The following is a 27,290-nucleotide window of genomic DNA, read 5'->3' as shown; positions in this document are numbered from 1 at the left end:
TGTACAGTATGCTTTGCCTGCATTACACTCACATTAACAATTAACATTATAAAAAACTTGCTAGGTTACACATCAAATAACAAATCAGTTCAACTTCAAAGGAATATTTTAAAATATAAGAGTGACGTGCAGCTGTGGCATTTGAATTGCACTTGGGTACCAGATTTCTTTCGGGTACTATTGGAGTGTGTTGTACGTGAGTAAAACCCTGAGTACTCAAAGAACATTTTACGATTTCCTTAAATCTGACATTTAATCTATGCCATTTTCATCAGGAAAGTGAGTGTCAAGGAGAAGTAAATGGTTTAATACTACAAAAGATTTACCTAAATTTTCAAACAATGTCTAAGTAAATTCACAATTAGCATGTGTATCATCACCTGGCACCAAATTAAAAGTTCATAAAAAGTTGTAAGTTCGGGTGGCTAAAAAGTCACCAAGATTTGGATGTATTCCTTGATATTTAGTCTTAATTTTTTTCAAACACACAAAGTTATATAGAAACTAGTTTCTGTCATGGTTTAAAAAAAAAAAAGCAACTGCACAACTGACTTTTTTCCTCACAATTCTAATTTTGTCACAGTTCATATCTCATAATTCTGACTTTCCCCCCAGAATTGGAATGAATAAAAAGTTCTCTTTACCTTTTTATTGTTTTTAGTTCTGTGTTGGAAACAGGTTTCCATACATCTTACATTGCTTAAAACTACTAACCGAATGCAAGTACACACACTGGCCAAGCACTCACTACGCTACTGCTTTTGTGTACTTGCGTCATGTTTCCAGCCTAAGTTCACAATGAAGTTCATTAGTTGTAAATGATTATTATTGTTATTAAATTACTTCATTTATAACAGATTTGCATAATTTTTTCGAAATCCCAGAACAACAGAAAACCTTAAACAAATGAAACGACCTCCTGCTGTTTGTTTCACGTTTGTCTTTTACAAGTGAATTTTTCCATGAACACTTTATAGTGTATTCACTGATTAACGAAGGGAGTTAATTTGCCTGTGAAGTGCTGGAGTCTGTGTCTGCTGTGTAATGATAAGGCGTTAATCTCCACTCTCAGAGGAAATGATGATGCTGACTTTTACACCTTATTCCCAACTGTCAACTCCTGTAATCCTACCCAGCACGACTGCTGGTGATTAACAGCACCTACTCGAGCCTGTGATCGGGTTAAAGTTAATTAAATAGGACAATAGTTTATAATGACCAACAAACTATTTGAAACCATACCATCAAGTAAATTCTTCGTTAATTGTATTTTTTTTTTTTTTTATCAAATTCAAGTGTCTTTTTAAAAAAGTGGAATGCCATGTCACAAATAGTGTTGTCTTGTCATACCTCTTGTACAACATTCCTTCTCAGTTGCCAAAATCAACACCAGCTGAAGTACCTAAGCGCTCTTGTGCTGGAGATGGCCGCACACCCTTGATTTGACGTCACTGCCATAATGGCTCTGCTAAAAGAGACAGTCAGCTGCTCGGGTGCGCCCTTTTCTGACACCTACGGCACCAGCCCCCTCCATGTAGTCCTGTCTGTAAGACCACCCTTTTGCTGGCGCCCTCTGACCTTATCAGCCCAGTATATATAGCCAGAGAGGCAGCCAGAGGTCTCCTGGCAGCCAACATGAAGGTCTTAGTCTCGCTCTGCGTCTTTGTGCCCCTGCTGGCACTGGCCACAGCAGGTAAGAGCATTTTACAGTTTGCTCAGTTCAGTAATACAGATCTGAGATGAGGTTTACTTTGTGAAGTCGTCAAGAGGGTACCATTTCCTGTCTAGTGGTTTGAAAAGTTTTAGCGGGAAAATGCCTGGATTCAAAGAGTGGTTGAAACTGATAGTTGAAAGCATATTAAGGTTGTTTTTGTTGTGCAATATGTTAGTCATTTTGACATGAAACTATAGGACGTTTGAATGAATTAGGCATGGCAGCATGCCTTAAAACTGTGACGGTCACCATCAGGAGATGGGCCATGTCACCATCTGCTCAGCTATTTAAACCCGCAGTGTTCAATAATAACTCTGGACAAGGATGAGTTATCTTGGCATGTGCAGTTTAACAAAAAGTTGTCTGAATGCTAAATTAATCATATAAATTTTAGATATATGTTCCTGTTTAAGCTTGTAGAATCTCTGAGCTGATTGTGGGACAAACAACAGGGGGTTTATTTTCGTTCAGTAGACGTTTCAGCCCATGCATTGTGTGTCAGCTGTCGTGAGGCATGGCATCAGCTTATGGAAAGAGCTAGAGCCTTGGGATGACTGTTAACCAGTCACTCTGCTTCTGTTTCCAGCTCTTCTTGAGTACCGAAACGTCCCATATCATTTCAGAGGTTTGATAGAGGGTTCAGCTAGTATTTATACAACGTTTGAGGTGCTTGTATTCACAACTTTGGTTTTATTGATTTGCCAATGTGAGGCAACTAAATCCGACCATTCTATTTCATTCAACAAGGTCTTGCATTTTTAACCCTTGCTCTTGAAATTAAACGTTCTTAATCGGCATCAACGATTCCATGAAGAACCTTTAATACCCATTGAACCTTTCCGTTCCATAAAAAGGTTCTTTATAGGAGAAAAATGTCCTTCAGATGATTTAAATTTTCTTTAAAAAGTTCTTTACAGAACTTCTTTTCACTGAAAGGTTCTTTGGGGAATCCAAAATGGCATAGCAGCGAAAGCTCCATTTTAGAGCCTTTATTTATAAGTGTGTCAGCGATAAAAGTCCAGCTACTCCGGCTTTGGATGTGATTTCCAAGGGCTCTGGCAGCCGCCGTTACCCTTGTTGCGTCCTTGGGTTCCTCTCGGGCCCGGCGTGGGCCTTCGTGGGCCCAGGCTGCCGTCAGGTGTCTAAGATTGGAAGTTGTCCTGTAACTGGACACTGTCTACTATAGATTCCCCCATCGTCCTCTTCCTCTCTCCCCTCCCCTCCCATCCGTGCTTGTCTTTGGATCCAGCGTGCAGCTGCTGTCACCCTGACACAATCACAATTTATTTATTCCCAGCCACTGGCCATATAAGGACATGCATTATCTCAGCAGGAGGAGCCGCGGCGATCTATGCCAGTCTTGCTGCATTAGTGTGTGTCCAGCTAGAGAACTGAAGCGCTAGTTGCTTCAAATGGACAAAAATTTTATGATTTTAGTACAATTGTTGAATGACAGTTAAAATGAATGCTTATGCTTCTGAGCTTTAGTTGATTTATTGGTGAAAATTAGTTTTCAATCTGATTATGTGCAGATAAAACTTTAAGAAATTTCCATGAGACAATCTTCACTTCACTTTCATTATTGGCATCTATGGTTACATGAAGAACCTTTAACATCCATGGAACCTTTCCATTCCAAAGGGTTCTTAACTGTAGGAAAAGATCTTTATGTTTTTAAAATGTTCGTCATCGTTCTTTGAAGAAAAAGAAACTGAGGTTCTTTAGGGAACCAAAAATGGTTCTTCTGTGGCATCACTGTGAACCCCCCCCCCACCACCACCACCCTTTTGAACCTTTATTTTTAAGATTGTTGCAGGTCACTTTTCACTAAACAACTGGAAAAAGATAACACATTTTGTCATATCCCATGGTTTTATCCTGCCTTTCTCTTTGTAACAAGCATCACGATTTTGGCGTAGGTTTTTCTTAAGAGTGGGGCATGGTTTCATTTGTTAAAACATAATCTGGATTCAGTTGCTTTGCAGTAGGCCAAAGGTTTACGACCTTATGACCTCGCATCTGTTCGCCTTCCTCACCTTCCTCCTGTTTAGCCACATCAAAATGTCTTCTAGGTGACGAGTTTCCTTATCTTGCATATTAGGATGCTCCATCAAGACATTTCGCAAGCATAGAGTTTGATAGCTGAAATAATTGATCCAAATCCTGATTGGAACAACTTCTCTCAAGCAAATAAAAAGAATTTAAAAAGAATTAAAAAAAAAAAAATTTTTAAAGAATTGTTTTCCCCTAAAAAGAACCTTTTGTGGAATAAGAAGTTTCCATGGATGTTCAAGGTTTTTCATGGAACCATCAATGCCAGTAAAGAATCTTTATTTTTACGAGTGAACCACGAGTAACGGAGGAAGTCGTCTTTATTGACTACATCTGATATGGGTACTCGCCTCGAGTAAGGGCTCTCCCCACCTTTCAGCAATGTAGTACAGCAGGCATGCGGTGCCCCTGCTCTTTAGGGACTTCCCTCTGCTAGGAATTGTGGGACGGGCAGCCAAGTGCTTATTCCATAAAAAGGCCAATGTGACATGGCTTTACAGAAACAAGTCATGCTTTCAATCCCCTTTACCCTCTTGGTTCCATGTGATGTTCTTACACCGTCCTAACTCTGATACCCATGATTCCTCTGAGGAATTACCACCCGGATATGATCCTGGCTCTCGGATTCAAAAATGTGTCACACAAGACACTGACATTTTGTCACGCTATTAAAAGCTTTGAAGTAACAAGCTAAAAACAGTGCATGGGAACTTCTGGAATCGATTTCTAAGGCAAAATATTACTGTAATATTTTGATCAGTTTTGATTCATTTAGATTTATCGCTTCTGTTGACTTTAATGTATGTAGATGATGTTAACTATTGAAGGGACATAATATCTTCATCAATTGCTAATTTTGGAAGTGTAGAATCACACCTCTGACTGACAGTAAAAGGCCAGTTAGACTCCGCCCCCTGGAGGCATGATCCATTGTGGAGCTATTTCTGTCATCAATTGAGACCAGAACCTTGGCACCTGTTGCTATTTATGTGTCTCAGTGATTTGCCCCATAGATAGTTTAGACAGACAGATTGATAGATTAACATTTGCAGGTATGCTTTGTTTTGTATATGATTTTTTAAAAATTATATAATATATACAACATGTAATTTAAATAATTTATATACGTATATAAACGTTGTTTTAGGCTGAGTTTAATTAATGTTTTTAATATATTTTCTATTATAATTTATAAACATTTTGCTATATATATATATATATATATATATATATATATATATGCCTAATTTTGGAAAAATATTTCGTATTATAATATTTCTAAATATAATAATATTATTTCATTATGTAGTATTATTTTTTTTACTCATAATATATTAATATTAATGAATTAATATTTCATTTTTCATTTACAATATACATATTTTATGCTACATTTTACATATGTAATTTTATACAATATTAATATTATGATCATACAGTGTATAGAAATACCACGGTATTGCCATTTTATTCTATCAGTGTACTGGACTTTTTTTGTGAGGCCTTATGTAGACTGATTAACAACATTTGTAGTTATGCTTTACAGTTGGTTTGTTTGTTCGTTCATTCATTCATTCATTCATTTTATTTTTTATTTAAATTTTATGCAAGATTTAATTTATACGTGTAATATTATATACTATTAAAACTGTAAGTGTACTGATATAGACCTACATCAAAAGACCATGGCAGTGCCATTTTTAGTATGATACTTTTTTGCAAGGGCTGTAAAAGCATTTCAAGTGAAGTTTAGCTGCTGTGTAATGCAATACATTTAATCTCACAGCAGCTTTGTTCACTTGGAAATCCCTTGGTTTGCTGTAAAGGTTGTGTATGCTCTCCCTCGCTGCCGGTAAATCCTGCGGGTTCAGACAGGCTCAAGGCTCACCTCCCTAATCACACTCACATTAATTCAATTTACCTCCTGCATCCGCCAGCACAACATGATCAGGGGCTTTAACCCTGATCCACTGAGGAAAACACACCTATGGGCCGCAGGAGCAAAACTAGATCATTTGCATAAAAAGTTGCTAGTTAGAGAATGAATGCATTTTTGTATTTATTGCCTACTATTATAAGTCTAAACGATCACCTGCAGCTTTTCAAGGATCTCCATCTGTGTTTATGCGATCATAAACATCGAGAGAGCCTAAACCGAACGTTAATTAAACACCTGTAAGGTCAGCAGATGATACTAAACCATGTTTCCTCACAAAAGCGCACGTGTGTGTTTTTGACCAATAAGCCGCAGTCTACAGCAGTCCGATGGCATTCCGGTGGGATGAGCTCTAGCAACAGCTGTGTTTTTTCCAAAGCCTCTGTTGCTAGGCGACAGGCTCATTGGATGTCCGTAGACTCTGCGACAGATGCTGGCGGTTTGCATATTTGTCCTTCCAGTGCGTACAGGGTTAAATTAAAGCTAACCCCGTGGACTGACATTGTGCACGCCTGAAGCGGATATATTTGTAATTGTGTTGGTGCTATATTAGGTGCTGGAGCTGCTGTCGTTGCATACTATGAACGTTGCATGATGAGTCTCATCATGAACTCCTTGATGCCCTTTGAGGGAATGTTTCACAGATTTGATGCTGTGTAGATCTAAACTTGCCCTGCATGAGAATAGATTACACAGCCGTAATATCTGCCTTAGGACTAAGGTCTTACAATTTCCTATTGTGACAAGTCAGCTATAGTCTGCAAGGTGAAGGGAGGGACACTTTTGTACTTACTTTGTCTTTCTTATAAAAAAATAAACGGTAATTTTGTGAGTTTAAAATAAACTTATTTTTTTATATATATATTTTGTATATTAAGGTTATATAATGCAATGGCATACACTAACTTGTAAAAATGTAAAATAGAAAATGCAAAATATACAGTCACTTCCTTTTTTATTGTAAAGTTTTGGCATCCGCATATGCCAACATTTTATTATAAATAAATAAATTATTTTATAAAATGTTATTATTTTAAATATATAATGTTATTAGTATCTGTTTGTTAAAGTTTTGTTATATATTTATTTATTTCTGCATTAAACCATAAACCATGCATTTCCATAATTAGCCTAATTCATACCATTTTATTATACTGTTTATTTTTCGCATTTTCGCATTTGTTTGATATTTATTTAAAATGATTTCCCACATATTAACATATTTTTTACCTAACATTTATTTATATATTTATTTACTTTCATTTAATCAATGTATTTATATGGTTTTCTTTTAACATTTTTTTATTTTTGGTGTTTATTTATTTATAATATATTTTGCCATATATTAATAGATTTTTGCCATGAATTATTACTTCATTCATGCATGCATTCTTTCATTCATTTATTTTTTTTCATTTTGCAGATACCTTTAAAAAAAGCACAAAGATGTTTCCTTTCCTTTTTTAACATCTATTATATATTTTTTTACATATTGTCTCTATACCAGTGTGTTTCACACTAGTACTTTTCTATATCGTCACATTAGCCTTTAAAAACCCCACATAGTTCACAGTTCCTCCATTTAAACTGCACACATTGCCGCTAACCTTTCACCGCTTTAGTGCCATGCTGATCTCAACATTACAGGGCTGTATTTTTAGCAGCTTGACTTGGCTCACATCGGCTGAGCACTTGTATGCTTTAACTAGCACATTGTGTCATCACAACAGGCCTGCAGTCTCTGCACTGAAAGCCCATCTGCTCTCAACAATATGGCATTGCGTTCAGTGGGGCGAGTCCTCAGCAGACTGGAGAAACGTGTCAACGCTGAGCTGTAGAATTTGACCGTGGCGAGCCATTGTAAAGTCTACAAAAGATGGAATATAAAAAAAAGATCACAAAGGGCAGCTGTGGAAAATGTTTGCTTTGTTAACCACCTCTGTTGGAAAATTCAGCTACCAGCTTTGAATACTCATTTTTACATGGTTTCTAGCTAGTCCAAAACGGTTTATGTTAGCTAACTTGGCTAAAGATTTTTTAAAAATAGAAATGAATACGTTTACACAGCAAAGACACATTAAATTGATCAAAAGTGACAGTAACGTTACAGAAGATTTCTGTTTAAAATAAATGCTGTTCTTTTGGACTTTCTCTTCATCAAATGAATGCTGAATAAAAATATATCACAGTTTGCTCAAAAATATTAAGCGGCACAACATTTTCAACATTGATAGTAATCAGAAATGTTTCTTGAGCAGCAAATCAGCATTTTAGAATGATTTGAGTAATCATGCTGAAAATTCAGCTTTGAATTAGCTTTTTAAAAAACAGGTATTTTGAATTGTAATATTACTTTTTACTTTATTTTTGATCAAACAAATGCTGCCTTGGTGAGCATAACAGACTTATTCCAAAAACATTAATAAGCTTTTAACACTGATATTTATTTATTTATTGTTTATTTGCTGTTTATGTATTAAAATATTTTTACTATGTTTTAACAGATTTTTAACATGGCTTTTTTTTTTTAGTTTTAACGTTTATTTATTTAGCTATTAACATTTATTTTCTTTCAACATTTTTTTGTTTGTTTATTTATTGTTTATTTAAAATATTGTTTTTGCCATAGATGTGAAGAATTTAGTGACAGATAAAAAAAATAGATTTTACCTACAGATAAAAACAAGTTTTCTTTCAAATCTGTCTGATTTTCATTGGACAGACGGATGGATGGATGAGTGGATATAGATGGATATAGATGGATAGATGTATAGACATACAGATGGATAGATAGACAGACAGACAGACATACGGATGGATGGATGGATGGATGGATAGATAGACAGACAGACAGACATACGGATGGATGGATAGATAGACAGACAGACAGACATACGGATGGATGGATGGATGGATAGATAGACAGACAGACAGACAGACATACGGATGGATGGATGGATGGATAGATAGACAGACAGACATACGGATGGATGGATGGATAGATAGACAGACAGACATATGGATGGATGGATGGATGAATAAAGATGGATAGATATATGGATAGACATACAGATGGATAGATAGACAGACAGACATACGGATGGATGGATGGATGGATGGATAGATAGACAGACAGACATACGGATGTATGGATAGATGGATGGATGGATGGATGGATGGATAGATAGACAGACAGACATACGGATGGATGGATGGATGGATGGATGGATGAATAAAGATGGATAGATATATGGATAGACATACAGATGGATAGATAGACAGACAGACAGACATACGGATGGATGGATGGATGGATGGATAGATAGACAGACAGACATACGGATGTATGGATAGATGGATAGATGGATGGATGGATAGATAGACAGACAGACATACGGATGGATGGATGGATGGATGGATGAATAAAGATCGATAGATATATGGATAGACATACAGATGGATAAATAGACAGACATACGGATGGATGGATGGATAGACATGGATGGATGGATAGATTTAAAACTTTTAAACAATAAATTTTTCAACCAATTAAATGTTTTGTCTTGACAAATTTTGCTCTTCCAGTTAAAAATTTGTCTGAATTTCAGTTTATTTGACTTCCTTGCATTATAATTCTAACTGCAATGCAGTTAAGTTCAATTCAAATTCACTTATTCATAGCAAACAACGTGAACCCATGGCTGGTTTAACTCTATAGATGTAGGTAAGATGTAAACAGATGCTGGGCTCTTCAAAATCCTGGCTGGCCCACATTCACAGATGGTTTTTAAGTTGTGCTGATGCAGGTTGATTAAACATATATTACTTGAGCTGTCAGTTATTTCCGTCGGCAGCCAGCGAGAAAGGCTAACGGATGCCCAAGCAAGTTTCAGATAAGCAAATAAATGCCAATGGACACCCAAGAACTACATAAATACGCCGTTTAGCTGTATGGGCTACTAGGGAGATTGTGGGAGGGGATGACAGATGAGCTGGACAGCATGCAGATGAGCCAAACTTCACTTCTAGAGCTTTCCAGGCGAACTACATTGCAGCAAGTACACTACACTCTTTGGTGTATTGGGTTGAATTTAACAATTATAATTTAATGATTCAATCTTGTCTTAATCTTAAATTATATTTCAAACATTTAAAAAAAATTTTTTTTAACTTTTCAAACATTTTTAGTTTGTGTCCCTTATGCTCACCAAAGCTGTATTTATCTAATAACAAATACAGTAAAAAAAAAAAGTACTATTGTGAAATATTTTTAAAATATGGAATTACTGCTCTCTATTGGAATTTATTTTAAAATTCATTCCTGTGGTCAAAGCTGAATTTTCAGCGTCATTACTCCAGTCTTCCGTGTCACATGATCCTTCAGAAATCAGTCTAATATGATGATTTGCTGCTCAAGAAACATTTATTAGCAATGCTGAAAAAAGTTGTGCTGCTTCATATTTTTTGTGGAAACTGTGATAGACTTTTTAAATGATTCTTTGATGGATAGGAAGTTCAGCATTTATTTGAAATATAGGTTTTTGTCACATTATAAATGTCTTTACGGTCACTTTTGATCAATGTGTTCTTATGCTAGTACATTTTGATACCAGCACATCAACTATAACTTCAGCTTCAAAAGATACGATATGATAAAATGTGGTACTTCAAAAGATACCATACATAGTGCATGGCAGAACGAGGATTTTTAGGCACCACTAGCATCCTGAGGTAAATCTTCATTTGTTCTGCTGGTAAGCATGCATAGAAAACAGTATAAAGCAGAAGTGATACAGGGTGCACAATGGCAGCTGTCCACTGCTGGATATATTTAGGGTCTGTTATCTCTCTTATCAACATATAATCCAACCATTTGGTAGCCATGTGTCCATCATTGAAGCTCCAGCTTGTTATGAAACCAGGGAGTCCCCGTGTACACCAACACCATTGTGTTATGAAACCAAGCCTACATTACACTTGAACATTGGCTGTTGGCTGTGATGGTTTTATTTTTAGATTTAATACTCTAAAATAAGACAGATGATAGTTACAAACCTTTACATTGCTACAAAAAAGATTGCAGTTCTTTTGAACTTTCTATTCATCAACAAATCCTGAAACAATGTATAATGGTTTCTGCAAAAATATGAAGCAGCACCACTGTTTTCAACGTTGAAAAACATAAGAAATGTTTCTTGAGCAACATATAATGGTTTGATTTTATTTTTAGATTTGACACTCTAGAATAAGACTGATCAAATTTTCAAAACAAAACGGAAATGTAATAATAAACAGGATACGTAATGGATGTTATTGTGTTCTCTCGTCTCCTTCCTCCAAAAGAGATGTCGTGCTGTTAATATATGAGGAACTTGTAATGAATGGCAACGCTGCTAAATATAAATGTGGAGGCACGGTGTCTTCCCATTAGGCTCCATTTATGTCTTCGGTCTTGATAACAGCAGACTGGCAGGAACGCACTGAGGCACTGTGGGTAAATATCTATGAACAGAGGGGGGAAGATTGTGGCATGAATATCAATAGTCTGACATTGATAGTTCAACAATGCCCTGATGAGAAGTGTGCTAGACAAATGTCGACGGCAAATAGCTGTATTCATAACAGCTAAGATAAAGCATTATGCTACAAATACTGTTGCTCGTGAACTATTAAACTTGTGTTACAGACATGAATGATAACTCAAATTAGGGACTGACACTGTTCTTAACCCCAGTTTGTTGTAGTTCTAAACACGGGTAACTCCGGGTAAAGTAACATTTCACAAATGTAATTTACATGCGGTATAGCACCACTTTTTACCCATGTTATGAAACCAGCTTTTGCATTTTTTTAACCCACATCATGGTGCCAAACGTGTACAGTGTGAAATGAAGCTTGGTCAGAATATTATGGCTATTTGCTCATTTACATGCTTTGGACAGTCACGGTAACACCGCACGTTGATTGAACACTTGTTTCAGTGTTTGAGGCAAAAAATAAATAAATAAATAATAATGGTGACGAAAAGGGCATCAACTGTAGAGAAGAAGAGACTGTTTAATTCTTACATTTATAATCCAAAAAGCAGTGTTGGGGAGTAGCGACGCTACAAGTAACTAATGTAACTACATTTTCTCAGTAGCTTGATGGTAGCTCAGCTACTTTTAAAACAGCGCAGCTTTTCGTGTAGCAAAACTATGCTTTCCAGCAAGTAGTGGTGTCTGAATGAATGAATGATGCTTATATATAGTGCTTTATTGTGTATTGCTGTACATCCAAAGTGCTTTACAATCATGTGGGATGGGGTCTCCTCAAACCACCACTAGTGTGCAGCATCCACCTGGATGGAGCCAATTCAATGGATGGGGATTATTGGGAGGCCATGATTGACAAGGACCAGTGGAGGGAATTTGGCCAGGACACTGGGGTTACACCCCTACTCTTTACGAGAAGTGCCATGGTATTTTTAATGGCAGAGAGTCAGGACCTTGGTTTAACGTCTCATCCAAAAGACGGTGCTTTTTGACAGTATAGTGTCCCCGTCACTATACTGGGGCGTTAGGACCCACACAGACCACAGTGTATTGTGTAAATTGGTGGCGTGCTGCGTTTGTCAAACCAGTGTCACTGACAATTCAAATATTCCAACTGAGAAGGTTAACCAGGGATTTAAGAACGCACAGAGTGAAACGTAAATTTATGAATAGGATTAATGGCTGACCCCAGGTAAATTATGAGCAGTGTGAAACGTGTAGCAGAATTACCCAGGATTCTGTTTACCAAGTGTTATTTAAAGGGGTAGTTCACCCAAAAATGCAAATTCTGTTATTAATTACTCACCCTCGTATCGTTTCAAACCCATAAGACCTTTTTTCATCTTCAGAACACACATTATGATATTGTTGATGAAATCCTAGAGATTTCTGACCCTCCGTAGACAGCAACTCAACTGCAATGTTCCCAGGTCCAGAAACATAGCAAGGACATCGGTAAAAAAATCCATGATACATCAGTGGTTCAACCGTAATTTTGTGAAGCTACAAGAATACTGGTGGTGCTCTCCATAATGGTGGAGGACAGTCCCGGGAGAGAAGAAATTGTTGAATTAAGACTTTTTTTTCTTTGCATACGAAAAGTATTCTTGTAGTTTTGTGAAATTATGGTTGAACCACTGATGTCACAGGGCCTATTTTAATGATGTCCTTACAAACTTTCTGGGCCTTGACCGTGGTAGGAACCTTGCTGTCTATGGGAGGGTCAGAAAGCTCTCGGATGTTTTCAAAAATATGTTCATTTGAGTTCGGAAGATGAATGAAGGTCTTACGGGTTTGGAACAACATGAGGGTGAGAAATTAATGACAGAAATTTCATTTTTGGGTGAACCCTTTAAATATTTCAAGTATGAACAGTCCTAATATGTTATTTATTGAGAAAATCTTTGCTTCTTTGTCTGTTGGATAATAAAACAGGTGAAAAAATCCCAAAATGTACAAAAGACACTCAGAATACCTTAGTAACTGCATCGCATCTTTCTTACAAGTTTTTAAAGAAAAATGTTAATAGATTTGATTCTGAAATTGTAAATAAAAGCGAATGATTATACTGTTAAGGCTCATTCACACCAAGAACGATAACCGACTATAAAGATAACTATAAAACTATATATCTAGAAATCTAGATATCTAGAAAACTATATTAGTTGGTATTCCACACCAACAAACAGCAATGTTGTTTTTTATGAGCATGCAATGCAGTTTTGTCATCTGCCACTTTAAATGTTTGAGCTCTTTAAAGTTAGTTGGATTCCGATTGGTTGACTCAATCGATATTGTTCCTCTGTTTTGTTATCGTTATAGTTGTGGTGTGAACTCTGCTATTCTTTTACATTCTTAAACTATATCGTTGTCATTATAGTTATGGTCCTTGGTGTGAAGAGGCCTTTAAACCATGTGCATTTGTTATTATATTTATTCTAAGACAAATGACTACAGTCTGGGCCAGCCATGCACATTTGGTCATATTAACTTTTTACGAGGTGTTTTAAAGTCTGTAAAACTCATTGTAAATCCCTGTTTATCCATCCAGAAAGCACACAAATAGCAGATAGCTTGTCGATAGGCCTTGGCAAAGACTTAAAGGACTGTTTTATCACAGGATACTAATCACAGAGACCTTAGGAAGACCTGCTGCAGTGAATTATGGGCCACCGTGACTCGCTGGACAAAACTTCCTCAGGCTTCGAAGGAAGTTTTAATGTGTGTCCTTTTGGTTTCTCTGCAGAGGAGGAAGCCGTTCTGGAATCCATCCTGAGAGACAGATCTCATATCGAGGAAACTCTGAGGCTCGCGGCAGATGAGAAAGCAGGAGACTATGCTGGTGAGGACATGAAGCCCCGTGTCTTAGACAGATACACACATAAACAGATGGTTAGCTAGCAGGTGAATGTTGCCTTTAAACTTGAGTTAAGCAACATTTCAACCTAGCATGCTGTTAAAAAACAGCTTAACCATCTTAGACTGGTTTAAACCAATCTCTCTGTCTGTCTGTCTGTCTGTCTGTCTGTCCGTCCGTCCGTCCGTCCGTCCGTCCGTCCGTCTGTCTCTCTCTATATATAGTGACAATAAAAATGACAACATCACATAAAATTGCTAAATCTTAAATTAAATTTAAAACAGTAAATATTTTAAATAAAAACTAAATAAAAATATGAATAAATATGCTATTAGTAATTTAGATACACTGTAGATACAGAGGTCTCTGATTAGTATTTAAATACACGGTAAAATGATATAATCAGTAAGTCAGCTTATGTAAGTTATGGCAACATTAATTCTGTTTGTGGAGGCAAAATCTTGAGTAACTATCACATAATTTGTTTTTACAATCACAGCAGTACTGATCTGGCACAAAACAAAAACCTTCAGCTAAACTACTTTTTGAGCAGCTTGTAGGCTGTGAAGCATGAAACTCTGATGAGTCATTGCTGCTTGTGAATTGAACTCGCCATAAAAGTTTAACAATGGATTATTTAGTCCATATGTCACATCAGCTACCAAGAGAAAGTTTTTATCTGACTCATGGGATCCCTTCCGAACTGAACTACTACCTCAGAAAGACACGTAGATGTTTTTAGGTTTGTTTACATTACCGTCTCCTCTCATTTCCTTCCCAAACGCTTTATCCACAACACCATCTGCAGTCTTTCCTCTCTGCGCTGTGCCCCTGTGTCTTGTAGTGGATGTCATACTCAGCTTTCAATTTTTGTTTGTTCTCTGTTTCATCTTTCAGCTGCTTTGCAGAGGCTGAGGAAGATCTACCACAACTCCATCAGGCCCATGGAGCAGGCCTACAAGTACAATGAGCTGAGACAGCATGAGATCTCAGGTACCATCTGCCTGCTTTCCACTGCTGTCTCGTGTGCGTTTGTCTACTCTCAAAGAATATTTAGCTCTCAGTTTAAGATGTATTTGAACTGCATGTTCACATAAACCAATAAACTGTTATGCGATGCATATTTGTCTGTCATACATAAATGAAACAGGTTTCTTGAGATTTCTGCACTCAACATCAAATAGATGCAAATCCTCAATAATAAACCATGCCATGATTATTAAAAAATATATTTTTTTTCAAAATGCATTTATTTAAATGGCACAGAATCAGACTTATTACAGTTAACTAAAACCATAAAAATACTTTAAAGAAACGTTAACTAAAAATAAGAAATAACATATAAAAACCTTAAACGTATTTTATTTTAGCTTGTTTCCAAGGATACATTTCTCATGTTTACTAAACTTGATGTTCTAAAATAACTCAAAGTAAAACTAAAATAAAAGATAGACCTATTTTTTTTAAAGAAAATAGTAAAAATGGCAAAAAACAGCTTTAACTAAAATTAAAATAAATAAAAATGAATTAAAAATGACAACAAATGAAATCTGAAATATATTTTCATTTAACTTGATTGTACTTAAAAAAAAAAAAAAAACTCTAATAAAAATCAATAAAAACGATATAGATAAAAAAAGGAAAAATAAAAATCACAAAACACAACAAATTAATAAAACTTTAAAATTAAAACGAGAACTGAAAATATCAAAAATAAAAACATCAAAATATTAATCATAAATCTGTTCGCTGTGAAATAAATTAAATTCATTCAGTTAAAAAGTATGAATATAGTTAAAATATGAATATAGCTGTGGAACAATATTTAATTAGTTAAAATATGAAAAATATGGAAAAATTAATAAGACATGCTAAAAAAATGATAAAAAAACTAATAAACATTACAACACACACACAAAATACTAAAACCTTAAATAAAAATAAAATGAAAATTGAAAATATGAAAAGACAAATTCAAAATATGAGTAAAAACTATAATAGTATTTCAGTGATAGTTAAATAATACTATTTTGAATCAGCATAGATCTGTTCACTGTAAAATTAATAAAATTTAGTGTGAACATGGCTAAAATGTCTATAACTGTGAAACAAGCAATATTCAATTAGTTAAAATGTATGATATTATTGCATTATTTATGATAAATGTAAACCAATTACAGAATTCTTACATGTCTCGTATATGTATGCCTGACAAATATGCATCACATTAAGTTTAGTAGTATGTCAAACAGTCTAATCTAAATCGATGGAAATTTTATATGAAAATACATCTTATATAGGCTAAAATATTTTTTGAGTGTAGTTTAGCATTATATGAATGTTGTTTGATTATTCATCTCATTATCTCATTCTCCATCTTCCAAAGCATCCCACTGCATTCAAGCAGCCACCATAATATTCATAAGGAAGAATTTCAATGTCTTTAATGCAATCATTTATAAATGATTTTGAATTACCTGTCCTAAACTTGCGCTATTTGTGTTCCCGGCCCAGTAATTGCTGCTCGCAGCTTTATTTAAACATCATTTACTGTGTGATTTGTGCAACAGCAAATGTGGTTCTTTCGTATGAGTACTTCATTTCACTCACAAAGTTCCAGATACATCAGAGCTGGTAAATAAAACTCCTCTAGACAATGAACTGCAGGATTAATTGAGACTAAAGTTTTTTTTCCCATTGGCGTATCCGAGTATCGTGGCTTCTTTGAGCCGACACGTGCGGTTGGTCATTCCACAGCTGTAGCACTGGTGCTCGTCCAGAGCCGGCCGAGGGGGCCAGAAATAGAGAGTTCAAATAGAAAACACTGATAAAAGAGCTGATAAAAAATGTAACAACTTGAATGCAATGTAAATCGCTTTGGATAAAAGCGTCTGCTAAATGAATAAATGTAAATGTAAATGTAAAACACAAGGCTTTCTTATTACTGCCAGAGGAATGAAGCCTCCATCTGAAAGCAATCAAGAGTTTCTCAACAGCCCTCGCTTTATATAAGACCTCTATGTGCTCTAGTCCTCACAAGTCTGTACAAAATTCTCATGAATACACATGAAATATCCTCTATGCAGCTTTTCTCTGTTTTTAATTATTTATACAGTAATACCTTATAAAAGAGGAGGTTCTGCAGACATAAATTGTGCTTTTGGATTGAACTGAACTTTTAACTTTTGACTTATCACAAACAATATCTGAAATAATAAGTGGTAATATGTATAAAGATTTACATTTATAACTAACTCTTATATCACTTTCAATAAATAAGTTAGGCCATGGTTTTAAAAAAAGTACATTTTTAATTTGGGATTTTTGCGTAATGTTACTGTTAGTTATCAGATTTTGTTCATTTATTTATTTATAACAGTTTTTTGTTGTTGTTGGCGATAATATTAAATCCCAATAGTTTTTGTGACATTTTCATAATCTGCATATTTAATAAAATGTATTATGAATTGTGCATAATTCAAATATTTAAACATTTTTAAATGTATAATTACACAACACGATAACATTATTTTGGTTCTATTAAATTATGCTTTTAGATGCATTGAACTTTTGACTTTCAATAATATTTTACAACTTCAAACGTTTAGAAAATATCCCAAATAATAAATGATGAATTTCATATTTTATATAGTTTTTTTTTTTATTTATAATTTTTTTGAAAAATGTCATTTATATATATATATATATATATATTACTACTAGTTGTATTACTACTACTTATTTATTTATTTTTGTTGGTCAGAACATTAAAACAAACCCAGTAGTTTTTTTTTATTTGCTCATAATCTGCATATGTATGAACATTTAATAAGATTAATTATGAATTTTGCCTAATTTGCATATTTAAATGAACAAAGACACAATGTAAAACATGATTTTTATTATGCTTCTGGGTGAACTTTTGACTTCTTGACTGTTAGCAATATTTCTTAAAACTTTAAGAAAGTATCCCAAGTAATGTGACATAATGTATAAACAAAATGTATTCATTTAGATTTTATAGTTTTATATAATTTAAATTTTTTTGAAAAAAATCATTATTTGGACCTTTATTTATTTATTTACACACTACACTTTTGTAGGTGAAAACATCAGCCCAGAAACGTTATTTTGTGTGTATTATATTGTTTTTTTTTAATATGGTGAATTTTCATTTGGTTAAAAGCAAACCCCGTGTTTTAACCCATTCACCAGGTTTACTTATTCCCTTAGTAGTAGTTTGAATGTGAAAATGAGGTTTAGATAAACAAGGGCGAGTGATTGTTGTAGAGGTGCTGGTGTATGTAGGTTTTGTCCTCTGAAGGGTGACTTTCACAGTCCTGCTAACCCCTGACTGAACACTGGGATCCAGTTTGCCCCCTTGTGGTTCAGCATGGTATTTAACCCCTGCACTCACCACAATAATGCAAAACTGACCTCTACACTTGTGAGGAAGTAGAAAGAAGCTGAAACAAATGCTATCAAATATCATCTGAGCGCCAGTGTGATCAAAGGTTGCTGCTGGTGATCAAAGGAAGAAAATGTGTCCTAAACCATCACATCACAAGAAACATTAGTTCGATATAAGTACATTCTGCCATGCAGGGGCTTCTGGGTACAAGCATGGTTTTTCCACCAAACATTTGACAGCACAACCATAAATTGATATACAGTATTTAGTGGGATTTATGCTAAATTTGGTATATTTAGGCTTTTAGAGATTAAACTGTTATAAAACAATTTAGTGAGGTATTTATTTTTACTTGAATTTATCTTTTACGTACATTTATCTTGTTAAAAATATAATTAGGTTGAATCTTAGATGATCAGATCATATTTCACCACAAAATCAAAAGTAAAAAATATTAGATTTTGCCAAAAGAAAATGAAGCTTATTTTAAGGATTTTATTTTGCTTTATTCTGTGATGAACAAAGTTCATTACTGTTGTGTAAAATATCTCATTCCCATTACTGTAAAACTGTAAAAATATATTATTATATATATTTTTTTCATGAATAAATACATTAAAAATATGGTGTGGAAACAGTTTTGGCTAGTACATATTACACACAGTTATAAAGGAATGTGAAGTAGCACATTAAATTCAATGTAAAATGTAAAAAACTACAAATATTTTAGATTTTTTAAAACACAATCTTTGTTTTGTGTACAACTTTTTGTATACTTAATTTAAAATATTATTATATATTGTAATTATATATGTAATCTCATTAAAACAAAGAGATTGAGTTTTTTTTTTTACATAGCAGTAATAATGTATTATATACAATAGATACATATAATAATGTGTATGTAAAATATTACTTTTTAATTTTTAATGTCATTTTGGGTGAAATATCTTCAATGTATTCTTGGCAGGTTTCACAAATTTATTTATTTGTGTTTAAAACAAGATAAACATTAATTATATTTTTTTATCAAATTAACCCATTTATATATTACGTTTACATATAAATATTATACATATAAATATTATAAATATTTTTGTGTTAAACAAGACCAAATATTTAAATGTTTAAATGTAATTTTTGTTTTTTTACATTTATTTGTAAGAATAGGATTTGCTGCAGTGTGTGTTCAGTCTCCTCTAGAAATCACTGTATCTGGACGAACATCAATCTTCATCCACACACATTTCAGCTCATCACATACTGTCTCCCGATTCACAAGAAAAGTGTCCCTTTCTGTTCTCTTCCTCAGCTTCTTTCTTTGACCCCTTCACATTCTCTTTCTCTTTCTGTCTCTCTTCCTCCTCTGCCTGCACTTTTCCTCACACTTGTCATTTTCATCCCTTTCTCCTCGCCCGACATCACCCGTCACTAAACAGCCTATCCTGGACGCACACTGGGGGATTCTGCCACAGGTGGGTATGACGGGGCGCTTCACTGCATGGCACTGCCTGCGTCTCTGATCCCCTGCAGTGTAACGCCAGCTAGCGCTCATCTGCCCAATTACCATCAGCACTGAATGAGCACTAATTACAAAGTGCCATTATATGTCAGCGTGTATAGCATTGCTCAGTCGACATTCAGCCACTGCAAAGAGCAAAACTCTATGATTTTTTTTTTTGGAGAATATAAAACTAACAGCCAAATTTGAAGCTTCAAATCACCCAGTGGCACGTGCAGCAATTCAACCAGCAGATTTGGGTGAAAGTCTAGATTTGGTTCAGCTATTTTTCTTCATCCAACTAATCAAATTGTCTAATTGAATTAATTCTGAACACTAATCGAAGTCTTTGTTTCTGAGAATAATTTGATTGTGTCATATTGTAAGATAAACGACTGTGTTCATTTTATAAAGACTGCAAAATGGGGGTTGCATAAGTGTTATAGAATGGTGTGTGCAATAAACAGTGCTTGGCAATTAATCATGATGTATCTGTTACAAACGTTTGGGGTCAATAAGATTTTTTGAGGCTTGTCAGACAAGCAAAAATGCATCACGGTTTCCAGAAAAATATTAAGTAGCTCAACTGTTTTCAACATTGATAATAATAAATGTTTCTTGAGCTGCAAATCAGCATATTAGAATGATTTCTGAAGGATTATGTGACACTGAAGACTGGAATAATGATGCTGAAAAATCAGCTTTGATCACAGGAATAAATGACATTTTACAATATATTCAAATAAAAAAACGGTTATTTGAAATTGTAAATATATTTCACAATATTGCACTTTCTATTGGATTTTTGATCACATAAATGCTTCCTTGGTGAGCATAAGAGAGTTTCAAAAACATTAAAAAATAAAAATCTTACCGACCCCAAAAATTTGACTGGTGTTATGACGTGTCTAGTAGACAATGTGTCTAATTTGATGGAAAATAAGAACCAGCGAGGGATAGAAGTACAATCTGTTTAATATGCTGTACTGTTGTGTATGCGGGTGTTAATTATTCATCTGACAAAACACAGAAAAGGACAAAAACGCAATAAAACACAAGTCATGCAAATTAGACAAAACCTAAAGAAAGCACATATTGAATGGTGTGTACTTCCGTCCCTCATAGCCTTGATTTTATTTGCATCATATTAAATATATAGCATCTACTCTAGCTAAAGTTGTGCAGTGCCTTGCATGACCATATGGGTGGGTGGGGGGTGGGGTTACTTGTCATATGTCGGATGCTTATATCAAAACTGACTTGCACTAATTGCAATAAAGATCACTCTTAAAAATAAAGGTTCCAAAAGGGGATTTTTGATGCGACAGAAGAACCATTTCAGGCTCCCCAAAGAACCTTCCAGCTGTTAAAAGAACCATTTTTTCTCAGTGTGAAGAACATTTTAATCATCTCGAGAATCTTTTGTGCATTTGAAAGGTTCTTCATGGAACCAACAATGTCACCAAGAACCTTTATTTTTAAGAGTGTATAGTCACATGCTTTGTCTGAAGGTGGCACTCAGGTTATCTTTATTGTAACCTACATCTTCTGAGCTGCTAACTGAGCTCCTCGACCTCTATGCCGCTGTAGAGCTGGAGGGACATTGAGTGATTGTGTTTGCCCCGTTCTGGAATACTTCATAGAAATGACATTCTCTGCAATTAATTAAACAGAAATTAGTTTCTTTTCCTAAAGAACTCTTAGAACTCTGTCCTCGGGTTTTACAACAGAAAAGATGAAGTGAGTGAAATAGCTTTCATTCCTTCATCTGAGCTCTTAAATAGGCATTCATAAGATATTAAAAATTCAAGAAATCCAATTTAGCTTCATTGTAAAACTTCTTTTTCATTATCTAGAAAGGTTTTGATGAAAGGTACTGGGTTCTAACAAAAAATGACCATATTAAGAAAACAATCTACATGCATTCACAACAATTTAAAGACTTGTTTTGGGTTCCTTATTCCTGATTCACTCGCATTAATGCCGACACTCAATGATGTTACATGGTGCATTTATCACTCTTTACGCTTGCTGTTTCTGCTGGCTCTTCTGCAAACGTGCATCCCAGTGTGATGGTACTTTACTTTCTGTGGTCTAAGGTGAACGATGAAACCCAGTTAATCAGCAATATGCAATAAGTATAAGCAACAAGTACCAGTAAAAAAAAAAAAACCCAAAAAACCCCTTGCAACATCATTTTCCCTTTGACAGATGGAGACAAAGTTTTCCAATTCATTACTGAAATATTTAAATTCATACACTCAGAAAATAAAGGTTCCAAAAGGGGGTTTTGCAGTGATGCCATAGAAAAACATTTTTTGTTTCTCAAAGAACCTTTCGGTGAACAGTTCTTAAACCATGTTAAATTGTGAAGAACATTTGAAAAATCTATTTCCACTATAAAGAATCTTTTGAATTTAAAGAAAATGTTCTATGGGTGTTTGAGGTTCTTCATGGAACCTTTGATGCCTATTAAGGACCTTTATTTTTGAAAGTGTATCAATATTTATGATTTCCATTTGCTTTATAAAAGAGAAAAGGGGCTTTTTCATTCATGGTAGATCTCGAATTTTGGTTCTTGCCCTTAGTCTCAATTTTTTCAATAGTAAAAGCCAATGTTCCCCAACTCTCTCTCTCTCTCAAACAGATGGAGAAATCACCTCCAAACCCATGGTGCTGTTCCTTGGACCCTGGAGCGTGGGCAAGTCCTCCATGGTCAACTATCTGTTGGGTTTGCAGGACACTCCTTACCAGCTATACACGGGTAAACTGCCGTATGTGCTGCTTGTCAAGTGGTTTTTGGTATTAAAGTACTGTTTTATTACAAATTGGCATTATCTTCTGTTCATCCAGGTGCTGAGCCCACTACCTCAGAGTTTACCGTCATCATGCACGGTGAGAAGATCCGCACCGTGGAGGGCATCGTCATGGCTGCGGACAGCTCTCGCTCCTTCTCCCCGCTGGAGAAATTCGGCCAGAACTTTTTGGAGAAGCTGGTTGGCATCGAGATGCCCCACAAGCTTCTGGAGCGGGTCACATTCGTGGACACGCCTGGAATCATTGAGAACCGCAAACAGCAGGAGAGAGGTACAGACTTCTCTATCATCGCCATTGATTTCTGTAATTTCTAAAAAAGTCTTAAACCTGAAATGGTACCGTCTTTATTGTCATTTTAAGAGGTCGTCAGTTTAAGAGCTGATCATTAAACTTATTCCTTAAACTGATTTAATAAAATGTAAGTGCTGCTCTTTTCACTGTTGCATGTTCTACAGGTTTACAGTTTCAGAGCAGTTGTCAATCAATAGTTTCATGCATTTATGACTATTTATGATTGTTTATGACCTACTGTTTAGGAATTATGACAATGCTTAGTGCATTTTTTTTCATCATCATCTGTTCCGTTTGAATGAGCAGCTGGAAATAGTGGCACATAGATATTTCAATATAAGAGTCCCGGTGTATCTCAGGCTCCTTTATAATTAAAAGTTATGCATACAATCTTTTTTCTGGTTATTATGGCATGTTGGTTACACAATAAACCGTATTTTACAGGAAGGAAAACATTATTTAACATATTCAGTATATAGATTTGACTAGTTCAGGCACCAGGGTTATTACAGTTAACAAAAAAACAAAGAAAACATTTTTTTGTAACATGAAATAAAATAAAATGTTTTTAAATATTTTTTGGAATAAATAAATAAATATTTGATTTATTTCAGCTAGCCAAAGCAAATTTTTTTCATTTTCATTTAGTTTAACTGAAATTAATGAATGGATATATGGTATTAATTTGGTTTGTCAAGGTCTTAAAAAGTATTAAAAACCCTCCAGATACTCTGTATTTAACACCTCAATTTATGAATAATAAATAATTCTTTATATTTCTTCTCTCACTTTAAGGTTACCCATTCAACGACGTGTGCCAGTGGTTTATCGATCGCGCGGACCTCATTTTCGTGGTTTTTGATCCCACCAAGCTGGACGTCGGTCTCGAGTTGGAGATGCTCTTCCGACAGCTGAAAGGTCGGGAGTCCCAGATCCGTATCATCCTCAATAAGGCCGACAGCTTGGCGACCCAGGACCTCATGCGCGTCTATGGCGCCCTCTTCTGGAGCCTGGCTCCCCTCATTAATGTGACCGAGCCCCCGCGCGTCTACGTCAGCTCCTTCTGGCCCTACGACTACGCACTGGACACCAGCCGTGACCTCTTCAAACGCGAGGAAATATCCTTGCTGGAAGACCTGAACCAAGTGATCGAGAACCGTCTAGAGAACAAAATTGCCTTCATCCGCCAGCATGGCATCCGCGTTCGCATTCACGCTCTCCTGGTGGACCGTTACGTGCAGACCTTCAAGGAGAAGATGAGCTTCTTCAGCGACCCCGAACTGGTCTTCAAGGAGATCGTGGACGATCCCGATAAGTTCTACATTTTCAAGTCCATCCTGGCCAAAACCAATGTCAGCAAGTTTGACCTGCCCAACCGAGACGCTTACCGTGACTTCTTTGGGATTAACTCGGTGAGCAGCTTCAAGCAGCTGTCGGCTCAATGCTCCTACATGGGCGGTTGTCTACTGGAGAAGATCGAGCGCGCCATCACCCACGAACTGCCCTCTCTGCTCGGCAGCATCAACTCCGGTAAGAACCCGACCCTGTCCTCCTGCGAGGCCACCGGCTGCGGGGAAAAGCCCAAGAACCGCTACCGGCGAAACTGAGAGAAGAAAACCAGGCGGGAGGGAGACCGAGGAGGAGGACGAGAGAAAGAAAGGAGGAATGGTGGAGCGAACAAACCGAGGAGGAGCAGTTGAGCTAATCCTGTTACTGCCACGGGTCCATTTCGAGTCAATGGAGACGGATCTCACGGGACTTTTTTTGTGTGAAGAGGTTGTGTGTGGGGATGTTTGTGGGCGGGGGATTCTGGGATGGGGTGGAGGGAGGTTCTTGTGAAGTCTTGAGGCGGAGTTTCTTGTGAATACGAGGAGAGCGCGTCAAAATAACTCTCCTCTCTTTCCGCGCTACTTTTATAAACTGTCTGCAGTTTTGAAGGGAAAAATGTGTACGCATGGAAAAACAAAAATGGCTGACACATACTTAAAAAATGTAAAAAATAGCAAAAATAAAATATCCTGAGACTGAAAATGGGTATCAGCTGCCTTGAATGTGAAAAGTCATGCAATTGTCATGTTTTAAACTTACTGAATCAGTTCCCCAGTTGTGCGTTTTCCACTGTCTTTTGGGTTGATTTGTTCACTTTTATAGGTTAATAGTAACTATGGATGATTATTTCTCTCTCTTCAGACTGATAAGCTACTAGCATTTTTACACTGCATGTTACGATACATATGGGTTTGGTTTTTTCACATTTCCACTTATCTACTTTGTATACCACAATAAAAAAAAAAAACGATCTACACTCTTAAAAATCAAGGTTCTGAAAGGAGGTTTTCACAGCAATGTGATAGAAGATCACATTTGGGGTTCATATAAAGAACCTTCAAAGGAATAGTTCACCCAATAATGAAAATTTGTAAGATTTGAAAATATGTAGATGAGTTTTTCTTCATCTGAACAGATTTTGAGAAATTGAGCATTATATTCAGTGAATGGGTGCCGTCAGAATGAGAGTTCAAACAGCTGAAAAAACATTGCATTGATCCACAAGTAATCCACACCACTCCAGTCCATCAGTTAACGTTGAAAGCTGTGTGTTTGTAAGAAACAAATATGTTATTTAGACATTTTAACTGTTGCTTCTGGCCAAAATACAAGTCCATAATAGCGCATCCTCCAGTGAAAAGTCCATCCTTAATGTCTTATCAAATTAAAATGAACTGATAGATTTGTTTAAAACTGTTTTGTCTTGCAAACGGTGCTTGATCTGTGAATATTTCTCTCATGATTCAGACAAGGGAACTTTTTCAGTGGAGAAAGCAATATTATGGATAGAGGACTCATATTTTAACCAGAAGTAATGGTTTAAAGTTCAAAATGTAGTAATGATGTATTTGTTTCAAGATTCAAGATTTTTATTTGTCACATACACATTTATACAGAGTATAACCAGCAGTGAAATGTAGGTCAGGTCCGCTCCAAGGACAGTGCAATTATAAAGTATACAAATATTAAGAAAGAAAAGTAGAAAAAAATTAAAGAATAAAATAAAAGATAAAAAATATAAATGTGCAGGTCAGTATATTGTTGACTTGATAGTAATAAAGAGGAATGTGCAAAAAAAAAATTGTGCAAAAAAGTTGTACAGGGTATTTAAATAGCAGCAATATGAGGTAGAGAAAAATTCTGAATAGCTTATTGATATGGTGGTATTTACATGGAGTCATGTGATGTTATGACACAGAGTTAGAGTCTAGGAGCCTGATGGCCTGGGGGAAGAAGCTCCTCCTAAGTCTTTCAGTTTTTGCCATCAGGCTACGGAAGCGCTTACCAGATGGAAGCAAAGTGAATATATGGTTACCAGGGTGATTAGAGTCCTTATGACCTCCATTTGACAGCTCTATTTTTGCAGAGTTTGAGGTAGATGTCCTGCAGAGAGGGGAGAGCAGACCCTGAGATGCGCTCAGCTAAGCGCACAACTCTCTGTAGTGCTTTGCAGTCCTGAATGGAGCTGTTTCCATACCACATTTGTTTCTTACATGCATGCAACTTTTCGCTCTTTCATTAACTGATGGACTGAAGTGGTGTGAATTACTTGTGGATCATTGTGATGCTTTTATCAGCTGTTTGGACTCTCATTCTGACGGCACCCATTCACTGCAGAGCATCCGTTGGTGAGCAAGTGATGTAGTGCTAAATTTCTCCAAATCTGTTCTAATGAAGAAAAAACTCATCTTGGCCTGTGGGTGAGTAAATTTTCAGCTAATTTTCATTTTTGGCTGAACTATTCCTTTAACTGGACTGTTCTTTCTTAAATGTAAAAAGCATTGCAATAACCTTTTTCCACAAAAAGAACCTTTTGTGCATTTGAACGGTTCCATGAATGTTAACGGTTCTTCACGGAACCTGCGATGCCAATGCAGAACCTTCATTTTTAAAAGCGTATTTCAAATTCCACAACTAATAGCCAGGTCTTATGTAATGGTTGGGGTTTTGTGTGGAAATAATCACATTAATCTAGATATCTAGATAGATGTTACCTCAGAAAGCTGCATTTTTATAAGCTTTAGGCTTTTTTGGAATCCTAGTTATGATGTATGGTAGTCAACAGTGAACATTGCAAACAGTGCAGTTCTGTGGGAGCGACAAAACTGCAATAAAGAGTTATTAACTG

The 27,290-nt window shown here is 35.8% G+C and overlaps 1 protein-coding gene across 2 annotated transcripts; it reads left to right on the top strand.

The window, feature by feature from the left end:
• Window positions 1-1,479: 1,479 nt before the first annotated feature.
• On the top strand, window positions 1,480-27,290 carry LOC306849199 (sarcalumenin-like). 2 transcript variants are annotated; one of them, XM_079384066.1, is made up of 7 exons: window positions 1,628-1,693; window positions 13,983-14,078; window positions 14,991-15,086; window positions 19,944-19,979; window positions 22,653-22,769; window positions 22,859-23,092; window positions 23,909-27,282. In XM_079384066.1, the coding sequence occupies exons 1-7, from the start codon at window positions 1,636-1,638 to the stop codon at window positions 24,718-24,720; spliced, it is 1,449 nt and encodes a 482-aa protein (XP_079240192.1). In that variant the 5' UTR covers window positions 1,628-1,635; the 3' UTR covers window positions 24,721-27,282. The 2 variants fall into 2 exon arrangements, with proteins under 2 accessions (XP_079240193.1, XP_079240192.1); XM_079384067.1 differs by lacking the exon at window positions 19,944-19,979 and having other exon boundaries at window positions 1,480-1,693; window positions 23,909-27,290.

This window comes from Barbus barbus, assembly GCF_936440315.1.
Source record: "Barbus barbus genome assembly, chromosome: 3".
Classification (NCBI taxonomy): Eukaryota; Metazoa; Chordata; class Actinopteri; order Cypriniformes; family Cyprinidae; genus Barbus; species Barbus barbus.
Note: the sequence above shows the minus strand (reverse complement) of the source record. Positions and strands in the feature narration are given on the sequence as shown.